The sequence below is a fragment of the Sardina pilchardus genome, chromosome 2, assembly GCF_963854185.1.
Source record: "Sardina pilchardus chromosome 2, fSarPil1.1, whole genome shotgun sequence".
Taxonomy (NCBI): Eukaryota; Metazoa; Chordata; class Actinopteri; order Clupeiformes; family Clupeidae; genus Sardina; species Sardina pilchardus.
The window spans coordinates 179,008-202,479 of NC_084995.1; the positions used below are offsets into that span (position 1 = coordinate 179,008).

At 40.1% G+C, this 23,472-nt stretch overlaps 1 protein-coding gene across 2 annotated transcripts; it reads left to right on the forward strand.

The window, feature by feature from the left end:
* Positions 1 to 1,433: 1,433 nt before the first annotated feature.
* On the forward strand, positions 1,434 to 14,183 carry LOC134100043 (zinc finger protein 660-like). 2 transcript variants are annotated; one of them, XM_062553094.1, is made up of 5 exons: positions 1,434 to 1,837; positions 2,353 to 2,467; positions 2,559 to 2,619; positions 3,125 to 3,341; positions 12,750 to 14,183. In XM_062553094.1, the coding sequence occupies exons 1-5, from the start codon at positions 1,475 to 1,477 to the stop codon at positions 13,983 to 13,985; spliced, it is 1,992 nt and encodes a 663-aa protein (XP_062409078.1). In that variant the 5' UTR covers positions 1,434 to 1,474; the 3' UTR covers positions 13,986 to 14,183. The 2 variants fall into 2 exon arrangements, with proteins under 2 accessions (XP_062409078.1, XP_062409085.1); XM_062553101.1 differs by having other exon boundaries at positions 1,434 to 1,756.
* Positions 14,184 to 23,472: the final 9,289 nt, after the last annotated feature.

Genomic DNA, 23,472 nt, shown 5'->3' on the forward strand with positions numbered 1-23,472 from the left:
AGTTCCAGCGTTACAGGTGGAGGTTGGAGAAATGCCGTTATCATTGCGGCGTACTCAGCTAAGTATGACATATTGGTCAACTTTACAGGGACACAAACTGGACCATCCAGCCAAATCAATTTTAGATAAATGTTGGGAGCATGGGCGTAGACATTTTAATAGCTTTGGACGGGTTGGTAATAATGAGGCTGAGAGATTGGGTCTGTCCAGAATTTCTCATAGCTGCACAGTGGCACTGTCAATTACTCCCCCTTGGTTATTCCCCATGCCCAAAGTTGACTTTGAAATTTCTAATATACCTAAGAATAATGCATTTGGTGGGATTGGTTTTATGGTACAACAGTATATAAATACTAATGGTGTGGTTCAAATATTTACAGATGGATCAAAAGATCCAGATACTGGAAGGACAGGAGCAGGTGTATATTCCACAGTTTGATAAGTCTATCAAGGAAAGAGCATCTGATCATCTTTCAGTTTACTCTGTTGAAATGTTAGCTATTTTGTTAGCTCTTATGTGGATTGAAGATATCTAGACAATTTGTAATATGTTCAGACTCCATGGCAGCATTAGTTAGCATTTCAAATCTAAAATCTACCTGTAGACCTGATATATTATATGATATATTTCAAAGTTTATACAGGCTTCATCAAAGGGATATATCTGTATGTTTTATGTGGGTTCCCTCACATTCAGAAATAGATGGTAATGAGGTTGTAGACGGTCTGGCCAAAAAAGCCCTCAAACTAAATAGGCTATAGACAACCTGAGTGTTCCTCTAAGTCGAGGTGAAATCAAAGCCATAATTAAAACCAAAGTTAATGAAATGTGGCAAGAACATTGGAACACAAACACAAAGGGGAGGTTTCTGCATAACATTCAGAGGCAGGTCCCCTCTAAAAGGCAGGGGTGTTTGAATAGGAAAGGAGAGTCAGTAGTGACTAGATTGAGACTTGGTCACACAAGTCTTAACCATAATCTTAACATAATAGGAAAACATAACACTGGTCAATGCACATCATGCAATCAAAATCAAAGAGAAACTGTAGAGCATGTTTTGTTAGAATGTCCATCATATCACACTGAAAGAAACATCATGTTAGAAAATATCAAACCACTTGGATATGCAAATCTTACACTGGTAAATTTACTTTCATTTTCAACTGTTAAACCATCAGCCTGGAATTTACTTATAACATTCTTAAAAGCAACCAAAGTGTACGAGAGGATTTAGCAGACAGGTTTCATTTCACTTTTCTTTTTTTTTTTTTTTTGGTTTTGTTTTTGTTCTCCCCTTTCTCTCCTTTCCTTAATACACAACATAAAAACGTCTAAAGCTACATTGAAGCTCCACACCTAACCAACAGTTGGTGGCGGTAATGCACCAAGTTGGATGCCAACCGCCAATAAAATCTAAAGAAGAAGAAGAAGAAGAAGAAGTCAAGTTGTAAGAAGATAGTTTGTGAACCAACCATGGTTATTACGTGCATCGTTAAGGGTTGTGATAACAAGCAGAAGACCTATAGTGCCGTCATGTTTCACCGATTTCCGACTCACCATAAACGGCGGAAAACTTGGTTAGCTGCTCTGAACATGGATCCAACAACACCGGTGGTGATTCTGAAGAACGTGCGAGTGTGCTCCGAGCATTTCACACAGGAGGACTATACCTCCACAGGATTACGCTTAAAGGATGCGGCAACACCGACTATACTCAAATCACGAACACAACAAAGTGGATCATCGCCCAACTCTGTAAGTGTCGCTTTTGTAAGCGTCGTATTGAGTTGTCCTGGCAGTGGCAGTAGCCTAACCTACTGCCGTCACGTCATAAAGGTAGTTCAATCTTCCTTGATCGCCGCATTTAGCTGATTTACGCCTCCCATTGAAATTGAATACCATCTTGAAATTTCACAGTCTGAAAGCCCATTTCATACTCTTTCTATACGTTCAATTCATTGGTATAGCTTGTCATACTGTAATGGGGAGATACAATATCATCCAAATGGATTATTCTTCAGTGTTGTGTTATGCCTACTTCCAACAAAAAAGCCTCTTAAAGACACCTCTTAATTACTTTTTCAAAGACAGCTTAAACACTTCTGTACAGAGACATAACCATTTGCCAAACATTTTGTTTGTAAATTGTGTAATGGGGCACCCAATGTGGGGGTTTGAAAAAATCTGCAATTTTTCTTCTGTAGGAGACCTACATCCTACCCATACTGGGTAGTGTGTGTCGTTGCCCAAGTCAGCCACTGCCACAAATTGAATCCAATTATGTGGGAAACGCTGGTATACATATATAAATACATATTTGTTTTATTCATGTTTTTTTGTTCATGAAATAGGGTGAGTGGAGTGATGTCCAACAGAACCTACCAGAAGTGCAGAATGCTTCCCCTCAGAAAACCTCTACTGTTGAAGAGCCTGCGACAGATTTCAGACTCCCACTCCAACAATGTGGTAAGACACCAACTTGTATTGACTTAGCAATGTGTTACAGCTGAAACATATTCTTTAGTTATGACACCCAGTTTGGCCTCTATCTTCTCAGATGACCTTGTGAATGGTATGGACTTCCTTTCACCCCTTGAGCCCCAAAAATCGGGAGTGAGGTACTATGTTCAATTTTTTCTCCTCTAGATGTATTAGATATATCAAGCTAATAATATTTGGGCTAAGTTAGTTTAAATGGTTACTCTTTAGATGATAAAAGTTTGAAGCAAATCTGAGGTGATCAAGCAGAAATTGAGGTGGAATGTTCCATTTCTTATGATAAACTTTAAATGCATTGACGATGCTGCATTGAAATTAATTTTTGATTTCAATTGAAAAGAAAAATCACAGACCACAGCGTTTCTGTGGATATAAATTCTCATTCTAATATATTATATATCATTATTATGATTATAACATGTATTATTATACAGTAGGTTAATTTGCTATGTTATGTGTAGGATTCAAGTTGTCTCGAGTTGTCTTGAATGCACCATTACATCTGCGACTCTTCCTGTGACTTGCATTGAAATGGAAAATATTTGATAGTGTACAGGACCAAGACTTTGTGGAGCTTTTCTTTGCCTACTCACTGATTCACTTGACTTTGATGTGTTGTTGAAGGAGCGGCCTAATGGAGGATGTCGTTGTGAAGGTTGCTTGCCTGCTAGAGCTGTTCCAGAATTGCTTTGGGTGCTACAGCGATGCCTGCAGTGTCTCTACGCAACGCAAGGGACTCGCCTTCCATGTAATACAACAGTGCTGGAGCTGTGGCAACACCAGAAACTGGGCGAGCCATCCTCCAGATCTCCAGCCCCCTGACCCAACAGTCTCTCAAGAAGTAAGTGCCTGGCTAGCGTTCATTTTGTTAGACAAGGCGAGATGAAATAAGTTTGTCAGAGACCTTTTCCCCCCAAGATTAAGACAAGACATTGCCAAAGAGATCTTTGATAATGAAACTGTGATGAAATATACACTATATTGCCAAAAGTATTGGGTTACCTGTCTTGATCCACATATGAACTTCAGTCACATCCTATTCTTAATCATAGGGTTAAATATGATGTTGGTTCACTCTTTGTAGCTATGACATCTTCAACTCTTCTGGGAAGGCCTTCCACAAGGTTTAGGAGTGTGTTTATGGGCATTTTTGACCATTCTTCCAGAAGCGGATTTGTGAGGTCACACACTGATGTTGGGCAAGGAGACTGGCTCTCAGTCTGCACTCTAATTCATCTCAAATGTGTTCTGTTGGGTTGAGATTAGGACTCTGTGCAGGCCAGTCAAGTTCATCCACACCAGACTCTGTCTTCCATGTCTTTATGGACCTTTGCTTTGTGCACTGGTGCACAGTCATGTTGGAACAGGAAGGGGCTATCCCCGAGCTGAGCTTGGCCTCTTAGTTCCAGTGAAGGGAACTCTGAATGCTACATTATTAACCAATAGATTTTCGGACAATTCCATGCTCCCAACTTTGTGGAACAGTTTGGATAGCCATTTCCTGTTCCAACATGACACCAGTGTACAAAGGAAGGTCCATAAAGACATGGATCTCAGAGTTTGGTGTAGATGAACTTGACTCTGGCCTGAACAGAGTGACCTCCTCAACCCGATAGAACACCTTTGGGATGAATTAGGCTTAGTTCACACTGGCAGTCGAAATCCGATTTTTTGCTTATCTGGATCGTATCTACAGTGGGCGTTGCTTTAAATTGGCCGCTTTCACGTGAGATTCTCATGAGACCTCATGTGTGAATCACGTGTATTTTATTTATTTTTCCCAAGTGAAGCTGCAGTGACCCAAACAACCACCAGGTGGCACTTGTGAGCAGAGTTAGAAATGTCGGCATTTACCACTAGCCAAAGAATCCAAAAGTGAATTAAATCCGGAAGCAAGCTGAACATCTTTTCTGCTTTTAATAGCCTAGTCTCACAATAAAACTTGTTATTGTTTATGAAGGTGTCTTCTGTTAGCCTTTTTTATGAAGAGGCATCTGGCTGTTTCGTTTAGGTTTGTTTTGCTGTCACTGATGGTTTCAAACTTTCATGAGGTCACGAGGCCAGTTTCCACTAAAAGCATAAGCCTGTCCGAAGCGCATCTTGTGTTCTCGTTTTTGGGTCAATTCATACATTTTATTTAAAATGTGCGGATAGGCCGATGGTACGCTTGTTTTTATGCTGGCAACAAAACAAAATGGTTCACGAATGTTATTCTTGATTCTAAATGCGGGAAACAATTAAAAAATAAAATGTCCCATTTTCCGACACACCACAAACCTCTTGCCTACATTGTTTATTGTTTATTGTTTAGTTGTGGATCCCCATTAGTTGACGCAGAAGCGGCAGACTAGTCTTCCTGGGGTCCAATCAAAATCAGAACATAAAAATAAATCTATTATTTTTATGTTCTGATTTTGATTGGACCCCAGGAAGATCACATATTGTACCTTCAAATACATTCAGAGTCACAGTGACATTAGATCACAAAATAAAAACTCAGTACAATTCAATACAGTGAGTGGGAGTCCAGAGTTCATAACTAACATGCATAAAAATATGATTTAATTAGCCTTTTGAATTCTTTCTTTCCAGTTACAACACGAGTTTGCAAAGGGAGTGAATTCCATAAAGACAAGGATCTATAGAAGGCTGTTTTCTTCATTGCATTCGATCTACAGTGATGAAGTAAAACTCGTCCTGCTATTGCAGATCTAGTCCCATATGAATGAGCATCAGAGCAGAAACCTATTTCATTAGATAGAGTTCTAGGAACACGAGTGGAAATCACATTCTTAATAAATATCAAGGACCTAATGGATAACCTATCAAGAACTTTAGGCCACTTTAGATCAGAGTGCATTCTGTCAACATTAGATCTGTAAGGTCTATCAATAGCAAGTCTCGCAGCCCTGTGTTGTACAATTTGGAGTTTGTTTAAGTCAATCTTTGAGACAGAGGCCCAGATTACAGGGCAGTAGTCAAGATGACATAAGACTAATGATTGAACAACCTGTCTCCGTAGATTAGCTGGTAAATAGATGGCACATTTCCGGACTGTAGCAATGCTTCTACTCATCTTGACAGCTATCTGCCTAAGGTAATGAGTCCAGTTTAGAGTGTTACAAATGGTCGGTCCTAGAAGCTTTAACTTACTCTCCTGCTTGACTGGTTGACCAGAAATCTGCAGATCAAGCCTAGGCTCACTGGCTAGACCATGCCGTGATCCAAAGACAATGCTCAAAGTTTTTGATATGTTTAAAATAAGTCTATTTGCTGTGACCCACTTAACTACTGCATTGGTTATATACAATTCTTTCTAAAATTTTACTCAGAACAGGTAGGATTGTTATAGGTCTACAGTTAGGACCACTGAAAGTAGATGTTAGGTCTTTTGGTATAGGAATAATTTTTCCTTCCTTCCATTGTTTAGGACAGGTTCCATTTGATAGACAAGAATTAAATATTTGACAGACAGGAAGAGCTATATAATCAACTATTTTAAATAATTTACCATCAATATTATCTGTACCAGCAAAGTTGTCTCTATCAATGGACCTTAAGAGTGTTTCAACCTCCTTGATTTCAACCAAGTTGAACTCAAAAGTACAATGTTTGCCTCTCATTATGATATCATCAATGAGCCTACATGATTCGTTGTTTACATTTGTACATAAGCCCCCCCTTCATTTTCCCACTTTTCCCACAAAATAATTATTAAGGTAATTCGACATATCCCCAGGCTTACAAATAAATACACCATCAGTAGTTTCAATAAAGGATGCAGACATATTAGTAATTTTCCCCATAATGTCATTCATCACCTTCCATAATTTCTTGCTATCATGTTGGGCTCTATCAATCCTTTGCCGATAAAATTCTTTCTTTTTTACTATGTTCACTTTCGTGACTTGATTTCTAATTTTACAATATGCTATTTTATCATTAACTGAACCAGAGGCAATATAGCATCTTTTAACCTCATCTCTTGATGTCTTTAATTTCTTTAACTCATTGACGATCCAGGGAGCTCCATTAGGCTTGACAGTGAATTTCCGAAGTGGTGCATGTTTGTTTACAATAGGTGTAAACAAATCCATGAAAATACTTTAAGATTTTTCAGCATCATGTTCATCACAAACTTTAGGCCATTGAGCATACTTGATATCTTCTAAAAAAGCTTTGTCACTGAAATTCTTACAAGACCTAGCACAAATTATCTTTGATTTTGCTTTTGGGATTTTTGGATACAGCAATCAAGTCATGGTCACTGAAGCCAACTGGCAACAACAATACCTTGTATGGCACATTTGTATAAATATGATCTATACAGGAGGATGAACGAGCTCTGTCTCTATATTCCTAGTAGGTATGGAAACTATTTGACTCAGATGACAAGTATTGGTCATATAAAGCAATCTTTTCTTCATAGAGCAGCCATCTTCAAGCCAGTTCACATTAAAATCACCTAGACAGTACATTTCTCTATTTTCACCTGCAACTCTGTCAAATATGTCACAAATTACATTAAGATATTCTATTCTAGAGTTGGGTGGTTTATAGCAACAACCAATCAGTATTGGGCTGGTTTGGGGTAAATGCACCTGCAACCACAACGCCTAGGTGATTGTCGTTCATCAATTCAGATCTTAGTTTTACTGGTATATTATTTTTCACCTAAATTGCCACACCCCCACCAAATCTATTTCTGTTTTTTCTGAACATGGAAAAACCTTCAATTGATATCAATGAATCATCAAACGTGCTATCCAGATGAGTTTCAGTTATAGCCATGACATTAATTCCATTGTCCATTAGTTTAGCTGAAAGTTCATGTGTTTTATTCCTCAAGCTGCAGATGTTTAAATGAGCCAATGCCAGGCCCTTAGGAAGATCCAGCTTGGAGCAAGACCCATTAATGCTTGAACTAGCCATTAAAGTCAAGCATGCCAATACACAAGCTTACTGGAATTATTAAATTAAAATAACCAAGGAGTAATGCTGGAGTGAACAGTTGGTTATTGATGTATAATTTGTCAACTACCAGGGCAACGTGTCTGTTTTGGTTCCGATGTTCTTTCATGATGGGGAACAATATTTTACGCCTGTCATGTATCTCAGGAGGGAATTGGTCATTCATGCCAAAGGTGGTGTTCCTCAGCTCTCTGCCCCTCCTCTTGACAAGCTCCCTTATGCTGATAGTATTCAAAACGAGCCAGTATTACACAAGGTCTGTCCTTTGAGGTTCTACCCATTCTGTGCACATGTGAGAATGTAATATCCTGAACCGTTTCACTAGGCATGTTAAGCTGGTCTGACATAAACTCCCTAATGACTGTTTCGCAGTCCTTACCCTCCATCTCTGGTATCCCAGTAAACACAATGTTTTCTCTCATAGAGTGACACAGACGTGATTCCTTTAATTTCTTGTGTTCTGTTTCAATAGTGTCAACCCTGGCTTCCATGAGTTCCATCTTGCCCTTTAGCTCTGCATTATCTTTAACCAACTCTGAAATCTGTTCTTGACTGAACTCTAAGCTCCCTTTGAGGCTCTTTATCTCCTCCATCATTGAGTTAAACATATCCAGTTTGTCAAGTTTCTTGTTGATTGACTGTAATGTTATCGTGCTGTCCCCCTCACTAATTGCCAGTGAAACTAATTGTCTAACATCTGTTGGATAGTCCTCATCCCTCTCAGCATCAGAGCGTATCCTTTTACGTGGAGACGGCTTAACATCGTCAGTGATCTTCAGTGACTTGGTACCTTGTTTCTTCTTCTGTTTGTGAGGCCTTGCAGCACTCATCTGTGATGTACTCATGTTGTCGTAGTGATACACTATAAAGTTCTCAAGCTCACTTATCTGTTCAGCCAGATCCAGTGTACCTCTGGTAACCCTGGTAGTACCAAGGAAGTCACAGTTCAGATAGTTTGAGGCTAGCAGCTGGAGCACCAGGCTAGCTTGGTAGTAAAAGGCTGAATACTCAAGCCTGGGGCTGGCTGCTGAAACACGGGGCTGGAGAATGTAGGTGTCCAGTGGAGCTTGGAGATGGCACTAGCTCCAGGAGCCTTTTGCCTATTTAGGCTATATGTTTATTTGAAATGTAAGCTGGCTGTTGTCAAATTTGTAAAATAAAATAGGCTTACAGGAAAAACTATATGGTTTATGCTTTCTTATGCTGTTTCATTCCGAACTGAAAGCGAAGGAGGGAGAATGAATTACGAACGTTTCACTTTTGCGGTTTTGATCAGGCGGGAAACAATTAAAAATAAAATGTCCCATTTTCCGATGCACAACAAACATCTTGCCTATAAATATTCTATTATTAGGGCCTATTATAAAAGTTAGGAATTTTTCTTTAGGAAACAATTTCATTTGAATTATGGACTGCCTTTGAATGAAGTTTGATCGGACTTTCAGTTCACAGAAGAAAGTTTCAAGACGCTAAGAAACACATGTTTGCCCTGTGGCATTAATGGTGACAATTTATTTCAAAAGGACATGATCTCATGAATCCTATGGTTGTTTGTGTGTTCTACTTGTCTTTTTTGACCTATAATGATTATAGGGGATGCATCTCAGTTGTTAGATTTGCACATAACATGTTTGCATAGGCTAGTCTTCTAGTCTTTTTTTTTTTGTAAAACGGTCTCAAACTAGGCTACAATTGTATTTTGGCAGAGGACAGGCTGCGAGTAACAAAATCCAGGAAATGTTAGTGTCACTTCAGCGTGGCAACCACGAAGCTCTTCACGTTTTGAGGCAGTGCTCGTTACCCCTAGAACCATCCCATTTTGTGGTTTGTATGATATGTGAATGTAGGCCTACCCGAGTCAAACTTTAATTTAAAAGCATTCTGGCAACAAAACAAAAGGATTCGCAAACGTTTTTCTTTAATCTAAATGCGTACCGCCGATGGCGATAAAGAGAAAGAAGGCTATGATTTGAAATAGCTGTTGTCAAATTTGTCAAATAAAATACAGGAGAAACGATATGGTTCATGCGCTCTCATGCCCAAGGGCGTCGGTTTGTTTTTATTTGTGCCGGGGACAATAACATAAACTTGAGTGTGGTTAGAAAAGTGCTGGGTATAATTATATTAATCCGTTTTATTATAATATGCACTGCAGTGTATTGAATATTGACAGGTTTGAAAATCGTAACATTAGGCCTATTTTCAATCAATACAAGTTGAAAGCCACACATGTTTTGTCTTTGTTTTGTCTCCCATAATATTTCCTTCCCTTTGTCGCCCTAGTATTGAGAGAAACGCAGAGAAACGAGAGAAATTGAAAATAAACACAGAGTTTGTGAACTGTGTGTTGCCAGCATACGAGTAGCCTAGTCTATCCTGAGACGTGATAGCATATTTTGTCTAGTGCGCAAATTTGAAACCATTTGGAACTCTGGCTTTCACTTCCACAGTCAAAGTAACTGAAATTGTTTTTGGAAAAGGTAGGCTTACATTGTTGCATGTAGGACAACACATTGTTTCGGCTATTTCGGTCCATTATGCGTTGGCCTTGTCGATCACAATAGGTTTATCTGTAGCCCTGGGCAGTGGGCACCAACTTTTTTGATGAATTGATAAACATTTAAAAAGTGGAAGGGACAAAATCGTTCGTCATAAAAAGTGATGGAGACATGTAGGCTACCCGGTCCCCGGCAAAAATGACGCTGCTGTTTCCGAAAGCCGAAAAAGGAGTAGGCTCAGACGCACACTTAACAGAGCCTATACAAAAGATTGCTAATGATGTGTGAAACTGCTCTTGGGGGAGTGGGGGATTTTTTAATTCGTGTTCTAAGGCACAGAGGTCAGCTCACAAAGGGGGCATGGTACAGTTAACTTCCAACACTTGATGGCTCTCACCAGTGCTGCTGCTGCCCATTTCGGTGCCCTATTAGAATCGCTTTGTGGTAGCCATCTGAATGGAATGCCTCAGTCGGCACGGCATAGATGCTTGGAAAATGACTCAAACGTCAAAGACTAGACTAGACTAATCGTTATAATATTTTCTATGTTTCAAATCACTTGATTGCAGATGTAACAAAACCCTCACCAATTTGAGTTGACAGTGGGAACCGGATAACCTCGCAAACTGTAACCTCGTCTTTGTTGCCTTTATGATTTCCTTTTACATAAATTGGCGTCACTACTATTCATTATTTGCCCTTTCTCTCCATCTCAGAAGATAACAGATAACGTTACGTTTATCCTACATGCCACTAGCTTACACACTGTGTTGATCCGCTTCACATCCGAACTCTGGCGTCATATAGGCAACGCTAGAGCTCCTCAATTGCGGCACGAGTGAATGGTTGACTCAAACTAGCTGAAAGGAAAGGAAACTAAACGTTTTCCAAATTAGGAAATATTTCTTAATTGTGTGTGGTCAAATAAAGAGGCCTGCAATTGGGTTAATTTAGTAATGTGAGCGCTGATTGAATGTGTGCGCGTCTGCGCAAGTGAAACCGAACGTTAGATAGATAGAGAGATAGATAGATAGATAGATAGAGAGCTATCCAAAGAGAAATTACAGAATTACATGAGGAAATACGTCAGATTACGGAACTATTATAGAGACGCAGTCTAACTCAATAAAACTTGTTTACATAGTGCTAATCATCCTCACCGTTGTCAAACTCTCGAATGAAACATAAAGTGTTATTTCAATCTGCTGCTTGTGTTAATGGCAATTTTGAACTATGACAAATAGTTTGTTATTTCATGCTTGTCTTTTTTGAAGTGCAGAGCCTTGCGAACATTTTCAGAGTACCAGACTGAATTTACAACACCCGAAAAAACAAAACAATAAAAGAGTTGTAGTTTTGCAGTCTGTAGGTGACTAGGCTACTAGAGATTTCTGTTGGCATTTCCGAAAGCTCACGAAATCTTTTTTCTCTAGCTTACATTTCTCAAAACTATATGGAAATGATTGATTGATTGATTCAGCGTGTGTGCCAGGCCCGTTGCTGTGTCATGCGCGTTGACATCACTGCAAAGAAAAAACTAGAATATAATAGTTTCCTCCGTTTCTGACGCTTTCTCAGAAGCTGTAAGGTATTTGCACCACAGATACACATAATAAGTGGGAAAACATCCAAAATAACTCCGCTTTCATCCATGACGACTTGGTTGTGTACAACTCTACTTAATGAATCCAGGTGTGTGTAATTTATATCAGATCTGAGCATTGCACGCCAAGATGGGATGTGATCACTTGCAATATGCAATGAGAACAGATCAGAGAACAGATGAGAAGATCAGATTCTGATCGGATATGCAAGACATCGGATTTCGACTGCCAGTGTGCTGTGAACTAAAGCCTTAAAGCGGAAACTGAGAGCCAGTCTCCTTGCCCAACACAATGGTACAAAAACTCCCTTAAACACACTCTTAAACCTTGTGGAAAGCCTTCCAAGAAAAGTCAAAGCTGTTATAGCTGCAAAGGGTGGAACAATGTCATATTAAGCCCTATGGATTAAGAATGGGATGGGTCATTCCACGTCAAATCAACCAGAGCGCACGCACTTGCGTCTCAAAAAAATCTGAAAAAAATACCATGCGTGCCTATGTTACCCAGAGACACTCTGTAAAAATGTTTTTGTGTTAAGATCAATACTTTTCAAGTAACAGCCAGTTTTACGGGGGGAGGGGGGTGTCAAATTTGTTCTGCCTCTTTTTTTTGTCAAAGTTCACAAGCTCATTGCTCAAGAACCAGAATTTGTAGGAGGCTCAAATTTTGCAAGCTGGTGCATAAATAGAAATAGTATGCAGTAAAATCACCACGAGTAGTCTGGATGATCCTGCATGGTCATAGAAGTTCCTCAAAGTTGATCAAAATGTTTTTGGAGTTCTTGGCTGGGCTCTGTTTAGGCCTTCAGAAGACACATTCATGGATATAATGCATGCCTCTGTACAATAAGCCAAGTTGTGAATGTGTCTCTAAAGTCAGCAACATGACATTTTTAGCATAGTTGCATTAAAATAATTCAACAAGTGTAATTTATCAGGTAATTATAACATTTAACCAATATTTGAGATGTGTGAAACATTATTTGGCTGAAATGGTAGGCTTAATCAGAAATAAAACTTTAGGTTTTTAGTCGACTAATGGTAAATCAGTTTTACTCTGGTATGTCCATAATGGCATAGCCATTAACTATGGCACTGGTACATCAACATTTTATACTGAATCATCCTACACAAGGCAAATTACTGTATTTAAAATTAACTTAAACCACTTTTTCAGACACCTCAAGAGTCAGAGCCCGGATCCGAAGACATGGAGGAGGAGGAAGAGGAAGATGAGGAGGAGGAAGATGAGAAGGAGGAGGAGGAGGAAGAGGAAGATGCGGAGGAGGAAGATGAGGAGGAGGAGGAGGAGGAACATCAGGAGAGTGAGAAACGGAGGCCAAAGAGGAAAAGGAAGAACAGTGATGAAGAGTGGGGTCCGAGTTCTGAAGAGTTTGCTGAGACGAGCAGCGAGGAGTCTGAAGGCGTTGAAGGGGAGGAGCATATTCTCCAGATTGCGTGGTGCTGTGACTGTGGGGAAGAGGCCAGTGCCCGCTGCTTCAAGCAGAAACACCTGCAGCTCTACTGCTGCATTAAGTGCGGCTACAGGGACGGTGACCAGGAGCTGGTCAGCACAGACGGCAACAGCCACGGAGTCTTTAGTATTAGAGAACAGTTTTCTGTGGGCAGCAGTGACAAAGGAACCAGAAATGAAAGTCCAGAAGACTCTGCGTCTCAAGTCGAGTCGTCCAACAGTTGCCACCAAAAAACTGGTGCAGCAAATGAGAAACGGAACCCTCCAAAATACGCCGTCTACTTCAGCGATCCGCACTGCCTGCAGATCCATCTGGAAGAGTTACATGGTGAGAAGCGTGAGCTTTGTCCAGACTGTGGCAACTTCCTGATGAGGGGCGACGGCCGGAGTAAGCACGTCTGTGATCACAAGGCCAAGCTGTTCTTGTGTCTGACTTGTGGGAAGCGCTGTGTCAATGAGGTAGGTCTCCGTATACACAGTCATGTGCACACTGAAGACTATGTGCTTTCCTGCCAATACTGTTACAAGACATTCAGGTTCCTGAAAGACAAGCAGGAGCACGAGGAGACCCACCAGGGGGAGAACCTGAAGTACCGCTGCCCTGAGTGCCCAAAACAGTTTGCGGATTGCGCCAGTCGAAGCGCTCACAGGAGGACCCACTGGGAACACGGCAGGTTTTTTTGCAAAGTTTGTGACAAAGGCTTCCCTAAGGCCCATCACCTCAAGAGACACATGGCTGTCCACACAGGACAGAAGCCCTACAGGTGTAAGATGTGCAACTACTCCTTCAACCAGTCAGGACATCTCAAGTCCCACATGCGCGTCCATACAGGGGAGAAACCCTTCAAGTGTCAGGACTGTGGGCAGTGCTTCAACCACAACGTCAGCCTGAAGAACCACATCCAGCACCACCACACACCAGGACCTGAGGGGCATTAGGGGAGAGGGAGGACATTGTTGATGACCGGACCATGGGAACTGGGTCTGATGATCAAAAAGACTTAATGCCATACGATTCAACAGGGAAAAGCAAATGGTCAGAATTCAGTCATTATGTTTTAATGATTGTGCCATGTCTTCTCCTTCATTTATGTAAAGTTATAATATGCCCCCCCCCCATTTTTCAAAGGTGTTTTCAACTAATTCAGTTTTAAGACAAAAATAAAGATATATACACTCATACCTTGTGCATCTTTGCGGTGGCAAGCGCTTTCTTAATGACGTTGCGTGCCGAGACAAGGAAACTCGTTGGTGCATACGTAAATCAGTTGGTCTGCCACACCTACTCCCGCTATGTTACAAAAAAAATCATGATTCCCCATTCAAAAGAGTGAAACTTTACTTCGTTGTTAGTCTATGGGTGCCTATCATTTGGTCTTTTATACAGTGCCTATAGAAAGTTATCATACCCTTTTGAAATAGTTACTTTTTTTGTCTTACAGCCTGAAATCAAAACCCATTTAAAAAAAAAATCTTTTCCAGTTTTATTTACAAATGTAGCTGTACAACATCAAAATAATGAAAAAAAAGTCAACAGTTCTGAAAATTAATAAAAAATTAAAAACTAGAATAACAGGGTTGGAAAAGTCATCATACCCCTGACTTACTACTTTGTAAAGCTTCCTTTTGCTTTCATTACAGCCATCAATCTGTTTGGATATGTCTCTATTATAGCTTTGCATACCTAGATAGGGGAATATTTGCCCAATTTTCCGTGCAGAAATGTTAAAATTTAGTCAAATTCTGTAGGGAATGGCGATGGACTGCTCTCTTCAAGTCAATCCACATATTTTCTATGGGATTTAAGTCAGGGCTCTGACTTTGCCACTCAAGGATATTCACCATCCTATCCTTAAGCCACTGCTTTGTTCTTTTGGCAGTATGTTTAGGATTTTTGTCGTGTTGGAAGGCGAATGACCTCCCCATCCTCAGCTGTTTAGGAGAGGGACGCAGGTTTTCCTCAAGAATTTTGGTGTACTTGGCAGCATCCATTTTCCCTTCTATCCTGACCAATTGCCCAGTCCCCGCTGAAGAGAAACATCCCCAAAACATAATGTTGCCCCCACCATGCTTCAAAGTAGGTATGGTGTGTTTTGGGTGTGTTTGGGTGTGTATACTGTGTTTGGTTAGCGCCTGGAGCTCAGTCCAAAAACTTCAATCTTAGTCTCCAAAAAGTTCGATCTTAGTCTCATCTGACCATATAAGCTTTTTCCACATGGTAGCAGAATATTCCAGATGTGTTTTTGCACTGAACTCCAAGCGCAATGTTTGGCGAAAACCAACACAGTACACCACCCAAAACACACCATACCTAGTGTGAAGCATGGTGGGGGCAACATTATGTTGTGGGGATGTTTCTTTTCAGCGGGAACTGGGCAATTGGTCAAGATAGAAGGGAAAATGGATGCTGCCAAGTACACCCACATTCTTAAGGAAAACCTGCGTCCCTCTCCTAGACAGCTGAGGATGGGGAGGTCATTCGCCTTCCAACACGACAATAATCCTAAACATACTGCCAAAAGAACAAAGCAGTGGCTTAAGGATAGGATGGTGAATATCCTTGAGTGGCAAAGTCAGAGCCCTGACTTAAATACTATAGAAAATATGTGGATTGACTTGAAGAGAGCAGTCCATCGCCATTCCCTACAGAATTTGACTAAATTTTAACATTTCTGTACGGAAAATTGGGCAAATATTCACCTATCTAGGTGTGCAAAGCTATAATAGAGACATATCCAAACAGATTGATGGCTGTAATGAAAGCAAAAGGAAGCTTTACAAAGTATAAAGTCAGGGGTATGATGACTTTTCCAACTTTGTTATTCTAGTTTTTAATTTTTTATTAATTTTCAGAACTGTTGACTTTTTTTTCATTATTTTGATGTTGTACAGCTAAATTTGTTAATAAAACTGGAAAAGATTTTTTTAAAAATGGGTTTTGATTTCAGGCTGTATGACAAAAAAAGTAACTATTTCAAAAGGGTATGATGACTTTCTATAGGCACTGTACATCCTCCCTTCCTCCTCGGGCCTCGATCCTCACTGATCTGCATAAAGAATGATGGGGCGGCAACAGGGATGGTCTATCCAGTGTTAGTTATAGATCAGTGGGAACGCCCCTCGAGGATCGAGCATCGAGGATGGAGTAGAGATGTTGAGAGGCACCCTTTATCAAAACCGGATGTTCACTTTGTGTGAATGATGCTATTAGTCCGGCAGCCCAGAGCCTTTTGATCAAACGAAAAGAGTACCAATTAATGTTTGAGCACAGGGGCATCCAGATGATGACCTCTCATATGCAGATATGGATGTCTGCTGGAGTCCCACTGCTGCGTTTGGCCCCGGGGGGCCCCCCAGATATGGCTTAGATCAAACGAAGGAGGTACCACATGAAACCACCTCGAAATGAAAAAGCACATCCCACTGAACCCAAAAATCACCATGCCAGACGAATGACTTGCTGTAAAGGGCCTTCCAGACACCCCTCAAATGTGTCTCTTGATCCACTTCAAACAGTTTCTGAACCAATTGTGCACATCCACAAAGTACAACCATCAGCATGCCAGACACATTGTCTGCATGCTTAAGGTCCACCAGAGACCCCTGAAATAGTCCCCACATACTATATAGATTCACCTTCAGTACAGTACACAATGAAATACACCATCATTTAGGTTAGTTCAAACATTGGCATTAGGCTTACAACTTCATTCATCATTTACAGTAATGTATAAAAGGGCTATAGCACAAACAAAAGAGTTAGAAAAAGAAGTTGAAAGATGTGAAATACTCCACAAAACCACAACAACAGAAGACAACTGGAAACAGCTAGTCACTGCCAGAGCTAAATTAAATCTTAAGACCACAAATGAAAAAATAACTGTGTTAGACAAAAAAACTATGAATTTGGTAACAAATCTAGCAAACTATTAGCTCATCAAGTAAAGAAAGAACAAGCAGAAAGGGCTATCAAAGCAATCCAAGCCCAGGGAAATATCACATATTGGCCAAAATAAATTAATCATTAATTCCAAGAATATTACAACGAATTATACAAATCTCAAAGTCATTACACACAGGATGAATTAGATCAGTATTGATAATATTAAATGCCACAGCTATCCGAATCAGATCAACAGGTCAGATCAATGCCCCATTTACGGAACAGGAAATGCTAACAGTTATTAACTCCATTCCTACAAATAAAAGTCCAGGACCAGATGGCATTCCAGCACAATATAAACATTTTGGAACGAGCTCAAGCCTATTTTTATGAAGATGATTAATAATTTTGATCGCAACAAAGCACTCCCCCAAACAATGAGCTTGGCAAATATCACTCTAATACATAAATGTGGCAAAGACCCCTTGGACTGTTCATCTTATAGACCCATACTGTAAGTCTTTTAGATCATGACTACAAGATTATTACTAAAGCATTAGCGAAAAGACTTGAAACCATCATGCCTAAAGTTATCAACCCAGACCAAGCAGGATTTATTAAGGGAAGATACTCCACCGACAACATTAGAAGGTTGTTGAATATAACTAATTACTTAAATGTGAATCGAGGGCCTACTCTGCTTCTATCCTTGGATGCAGAGAAGGCCTTTGATAGAGTCGAGTGGAACTTCCTCTTCAGTGTATTGTATAAGTTAAACATGGGAGATAACTTTATTGAGTGGATCAAGACAATCTACCAAGCGCCGAGAGCAGCAGTTATTACTAACGGTTTGACATCCGTTCCGTTCAACTTGAGGAGAGGTACGAGACAAGGGTGTCCGCTGTCAAGCTCATTGTTTGCGATAGTGATTGAGACATTAGCAACATCTGTACAAGATAACATCAACATAAAAGGAGTACACATTGGTGAAGACAATCATAAATTATCTTTATATGCTGATGACATAGTCTTATACATTGAGCAACCAGAACATGGTTTCAAATATTTAGGAGTAGCCTACATTTTACACCACAACTGATTTATTTAAAAAGAACTACACTGCCCTTACTAATGACATCAACAACAATCTAAGTAGATGGGCCAAACTCTATCTCTTTTAGGGAGGATAAACGCCATCAGAATGAATATCCTTCCAAGACTGAACTTTCTCTTTCAAAATGTAGGCTACCTTGCTACTTGTCCGTAACATTCTTTAAAAAGATGGTCCAATAAGAAACCAAGGATCAAACTACTGACCCTAATGAAACCTGAACCCATGGGTGGTCTAGGTCTTCCCAATTTCCAACACTACTATTGGTCAGCCCAACTGAGAAACATACTATCATTGTCATTGGGAAGATCAGGGGGGTATTTCACGAAACCAAGATAGGGGATTTAGACAGGCTTACTGGGTTATCCTGGATGAACATATAGCCTTGACTTGGTTTCACAGAAGAGATCACATATAAGTTACCATGGGAATTTATACTTGGAAGCTAGCCTGCTCCCGACCAGACTAACAGCCAAGCTAAGTTAATTCTAATGGTAATTACATTATCTGATTGGTTCTGCTAGCTGTCATTCAAATCAGACCTCCATGCGATTTTTTCAAAGAGCTGTATTCCATTTATGTATTATTTGCTACTTGCATTTACTCGCAAAACACAGCAGAATGTCCGCCTAATACCTTATGGATGTCACTTAAATTATGGTGGCCTTATAATTAATAACATACTCGTTGTTTGCTTCTTTTTTGACGGACGTTTGATGAATAGCCTACTGCAGTAGTTGATTGGAAGTGGAGGGGACATTTTTCGAAGGTGTTTTCAACTAATTCGGCTTTTAAAACAAATTAAGATATAGGGCTCTATTATCAGGATCAAATGGGCATTGTCACTAGTCACTCATGCAAGTTTCTTTGGGGGCGGTCCTAGCGCAAAAGGCTATAATGACTGCGTGAAAAATGAACATTGCGCTTGGCGCAAAGTGAAAAGGGGTTGTCTTAACTTAGTTAATTAGTCGTGGGTGTCTTTTGGGTGTAGCATGCAATAAACCAATTAGATTTCACACTCTCATTCCCTTTAAAAGCCTGGCGCATTGTTCAATGGCCTGTTGGTATTATCATGGCGGATTTATCTGGGCGTCTACTCCAGCAGAGACCGACTTGCTCGTGCGTGAGGCATTGGCGGCGCGTAATGGAGGCTTGGGAAGGAGCCTTCCCAAATGTTATGCTGGAAAATTGTGAAAATAATGTACACGATGTGAGAATATTATCTTCTAACACGAATAGTTCCGGTCCTTGATGATGAGTGGCTGAATCGCGTTCGATGCTGTTATAAAAACCAACACAAACATACACCTTGACCGCATTTCGTTAATGCACTACCACAACTTGCACAGAAGTTAAAGTGGCTGCGTCTCGATGTTGCATGGCAACCATTCATATTGGAAGAATGATTATCTATGAATACATCGTTACATTTGTCGTTGCTGTGCCTTTGTTTCATGAAATCAGATCGACATAATACCGTTTTAGAAAAGCAAGCTTATGACTTAAATAGATGATTTCAGAATGAACGCAGTAGCCGCAGCAGTAGCCAGAAGCCAGTTCTCACTATTGATCATTATCATTATTACATTTCCCTTGTGTGTGTGTGTGTGTGTATTCACACCAAATTGGCATGCCATACCGTACCCACCCAATATGCACAGCATCCCATTAGCTGCCTGACATCAGGCTATTTACAATTTTCTATTCTAAGAAAAAGTCAGTCAACACGTTATCAAAATTAACTTAATGCGCAATAGAGCTATATCAACGCGCACATTTCGTCTGAACAGGAGAGATTACGCACGCAGGCGCGCAACAGGCTACTTGTTGTTTTCTTTTACTCCGCTATCAGCACACAATGTGAAGCTAATTCACTAACTCAATAGCCTACTCATCATGGATATCGCAAGTTCTTTTAAACAAACAAAACAGAAAGGATGGAGGATGGAGGCAGCTAGAGGAGTTATTCCAGATGCAATGACAAGGTAGACAGTTGTCAGAACGCTACAGCTGTTTAATGCAAGACGTTAAAGGTACCAGAACAAAACTAAAGGTAACTTAGCCATAGGGCTGTGTAATGTTGTCTAAATGAGCAGGTCAGTGTTAGACGTTATTGTTATATTATTGCATGTGGATGTTGTTATGCTATGTATGCTACTTTTTGCTGACCAATACACGACCCTAAAACCGAGAAACGGACAAATATTATTTAATTATAATCCAATATTATTTCATTATATTCCGACTGCACTCCTGCTGATGAAAGAAGTAGGGTGTGTGCGCGCACGGTGCAGTCTTCCATATCCCCAAGCCTCAGGCGCTCATAAAATAGCCTTTCAGCTATGCGCGAGTGATTTCCGACTAGGTTTTTCCTGGTCAGTGGCGCACTTACTTTCTGCATCCATATATTAGCGACTGGCGAGCTTTGCGCCGGACCACACCTCTTCTCTTCACTGACACGCCCGTTAGGGCGCAATATCATCTCCTATTTAGAGAACGTACATTTGCGCTGGAAAAATGAAGGATGCGCTCGCAGAGAATAGTAATTATAGGTCACGCAAGTGGCGAAAGCTCATTGCCCAGTTGGCAAAATAGGGCCCATAGTCATACTGTGTGCATCTTTGCGGTGGCCAAGCGCTTTCTTTAATGACGTTGCGTGCCGAGACAAGGACGCTCTCACACGTGGGTGCATACGTAAATTTGCATTCAGTTGATCTGCCACACCTACTCCCGCTATGTAATAGAAATAATCATGATCCCCCATCCAAAAAAGTAAAACTTTACCTCGTTGTTAGTCTACATCAAAAGCGGTTGTTCACTTTGAGTGCAAGACGCTATTTTTCGCGTCTTTTTTATTCCAACCGTGAGTTATTTGGGGGAGAAACGAGAACGCGCACACATACTGAATAACTTACACCTGGCTTGACCGAGCCGCCTCAACTCATCTGCGCTAGGCATTAGTGAAACGTATTGAGCATGTTTACTTTAACCAGGCTAGGTCAACCGCGTGTGTCGTCACTTATCTTGATCTACCTACTCTGGTTTTGTGAAATACGCCCCTGACTCCCATTGGGTACAAATAGAAGCGGGATATGTTGACCCGATACCTCTAGACTCTCTTATATTTATCAAACATTTTAAAAAGATAAAAAACATGGGGAAATATTTTACTGTTGTGAATACACTGTCTGTTTGGCGAGACTGTTTGAGAAAAGTGGGCACTGCTAAATGCATTTATGTAACCTCACCTATTCATCAAAACCCTGGTTTTTAAAAAACAATATTTGCATTTAACTGACCAATGGAGACACTTGGGGATATCTCATCTTAAAGATATGTTTAATAAAAACTGGAAACGTAAAACATTCCAGGAACTAAGTGGAGAATTTAATCTACCTAATTCAGATTTTCTCAAATATATGCAGATCCAGAGCATTACAAAATCACTAATTAAAGAAGACAAGTTACACTTTGAATTGACTGAACTGGAAGAGAATCTAATCACACCATATACTATCAAAGGCCAAATTAGTAAATTATACAACATTTTTAATCAGAGATGCCAAACTGTTTTCCCAGCCCTTTTGAAGATCTGGGAAACTGACTTATCTATGAAACTTGATGAAAATAGCTGGCAAAATATATGTGAACGAATTTTCTTTCCATTTACAAGCAACAAGATTAAAGAAACAAACTTCAAATTTATTCATAAACTCTATCTCACCCCTATGAAAATGCATAAAATGTTCTACACATGTTCTGGCACTGCGACACATGGAACAATTTCTGGAGGATGATTCACTCATTTACAAAAGCTGTACTGGAATTAGATTTTGAGATGTCCCCATGCTTCTATCTACTTAACGACATAAGCAGTCGCCACTTGGACCAAAAGAAATGCAGACTGTTGATTTCCATCACACACTTTGCAAAGAAATGTATTCTTCTCTGGTGGAAAAATGAACTTGCACCATTTAGCATGTTCACAGAACAGATTTCTCAATTTCTTCCCCCGGAGAAGATAGCACATTGAAAATCACAATAGGGGTGACCTATTTCATGACCTTTGACCGCGTGCGTGAGGAGGTAGAAGGTGTGATGTGGACGTAGAGCACTTGTTCATTTAAAAAAAAAAAACTGTTCATGAGATCCATTGAAACTTTTAATACAAATTTGTAAATGAACCCATCTGTGATCGATTGAAAAATAAAAAGATGTAAAACAGAAAAGGGCTATAGCTTATGGCCTGGGAAAGACAGATCAACTGCAAAGTTCAAAGTTATAATCTGTGTTTCTCAGCACCGCACATCCTAGAATGCTTTCTTGCGAGTTGGGTGCTAGAGAGACAAGGCTACACACCTTCCCAGTACCCTCCCCAGCCGTCAAGATCACATGCACTGGATAGCTAGTGTGGAAGTGCAAGTCAATCGTGCACGGTTCCGGTCCGCGCTTCATTTGAACCGTGGAAATTGTGCTGCTTTTACAGGAGTGCCGACAACCGTGCAGCTGCACTTTCCTCTTTCCTCTGCACTTTTTTGTCTGTGTCTGTTAAACCTGTAGCCTACAAACTTCGCATTCGGTGAAGTTCACAGATAAATTAATAGCAAAAGTCTATCAAAACACAACTAAATAGCCTACACATTTACATGCATTTATGATAAATATGCACAATAACTTGATATGCCTGAGCAAATATACGATGACATTAACAAAACAAAAACAACTTCAGAAATCTTATTTAGCCTACATTAACACGCACTGCTTCTTCTCATCTTCCATTACATTCTCCCTCTTTTTTTTAATCACACCGTCAGAGAATTTCTAAGGATTGTGGGTTATTTCTTCACGCCAAGGATCCATCGATGCATCCTCCAAAATTCTCCGAAATTCTCAGAATGAAGGACTCAGTACTTGATAGAATTTAAAGCATCCTTTACTTTGGAACAGTGCTTGACGAGATTTGATGACGTAACGTCCTTGAAAAAGTGGCTTGGAAGGACCCATCCTTGACTTTGAGAAACACCCATTGTATGCATTATATACCCTCCAGAAGTATTGGCACCCTTGGTAAAGTTGACTAAAAAATAGGTATAAAACATTATCTTTTGGTGATTTATTGTACTACAATCAAAACAATGAGGAAAAGTACACCCTGGAAGAGAAGCAAATTTATTCTGAGAAAAAGGAAAATATCATCAAGAAATAAATATTTTTAACAATGGCATAAGAAATGTGGTTGCCTTGCTTTACAACATTTTCTTGGGTAGCCACATTTCAACTATGTAGATAATTACCAAAATGATAAATGATTAGAACTGTAGCTGAGCTTGCGTGTTTATCTCTTTTACATTTTGCTCATTAGGCAAACCACCAAAAACGAACCTGGTGTTGAACTGGTGCCGTTCAGAATTCCTTGAACCATGGTGCTATCT

Coding starts and splice junctions, on each gene's coding strand:
- LOC134100043 (XM_062553094.1), top strand. CDS start 1,475: ATGGTTATTACGTGCATCGTTAAGGGTTGTGATAACAAGCAGAAGACC. Junction 2,468..2,558: donor ACTCCCACTCCAACAATGTG/GTAAGACACCAA, acceptor CTATCTTCTCAG/ATGACCTTGTGAATGGTATG. Junction 3,342..12,749: donor ACCCAACAGTCTCTCAAGAA/GTAAGTGCCTGG, acceptor CCACTTTTTCAG/ACACCTCAAGAGTCAGAGCC.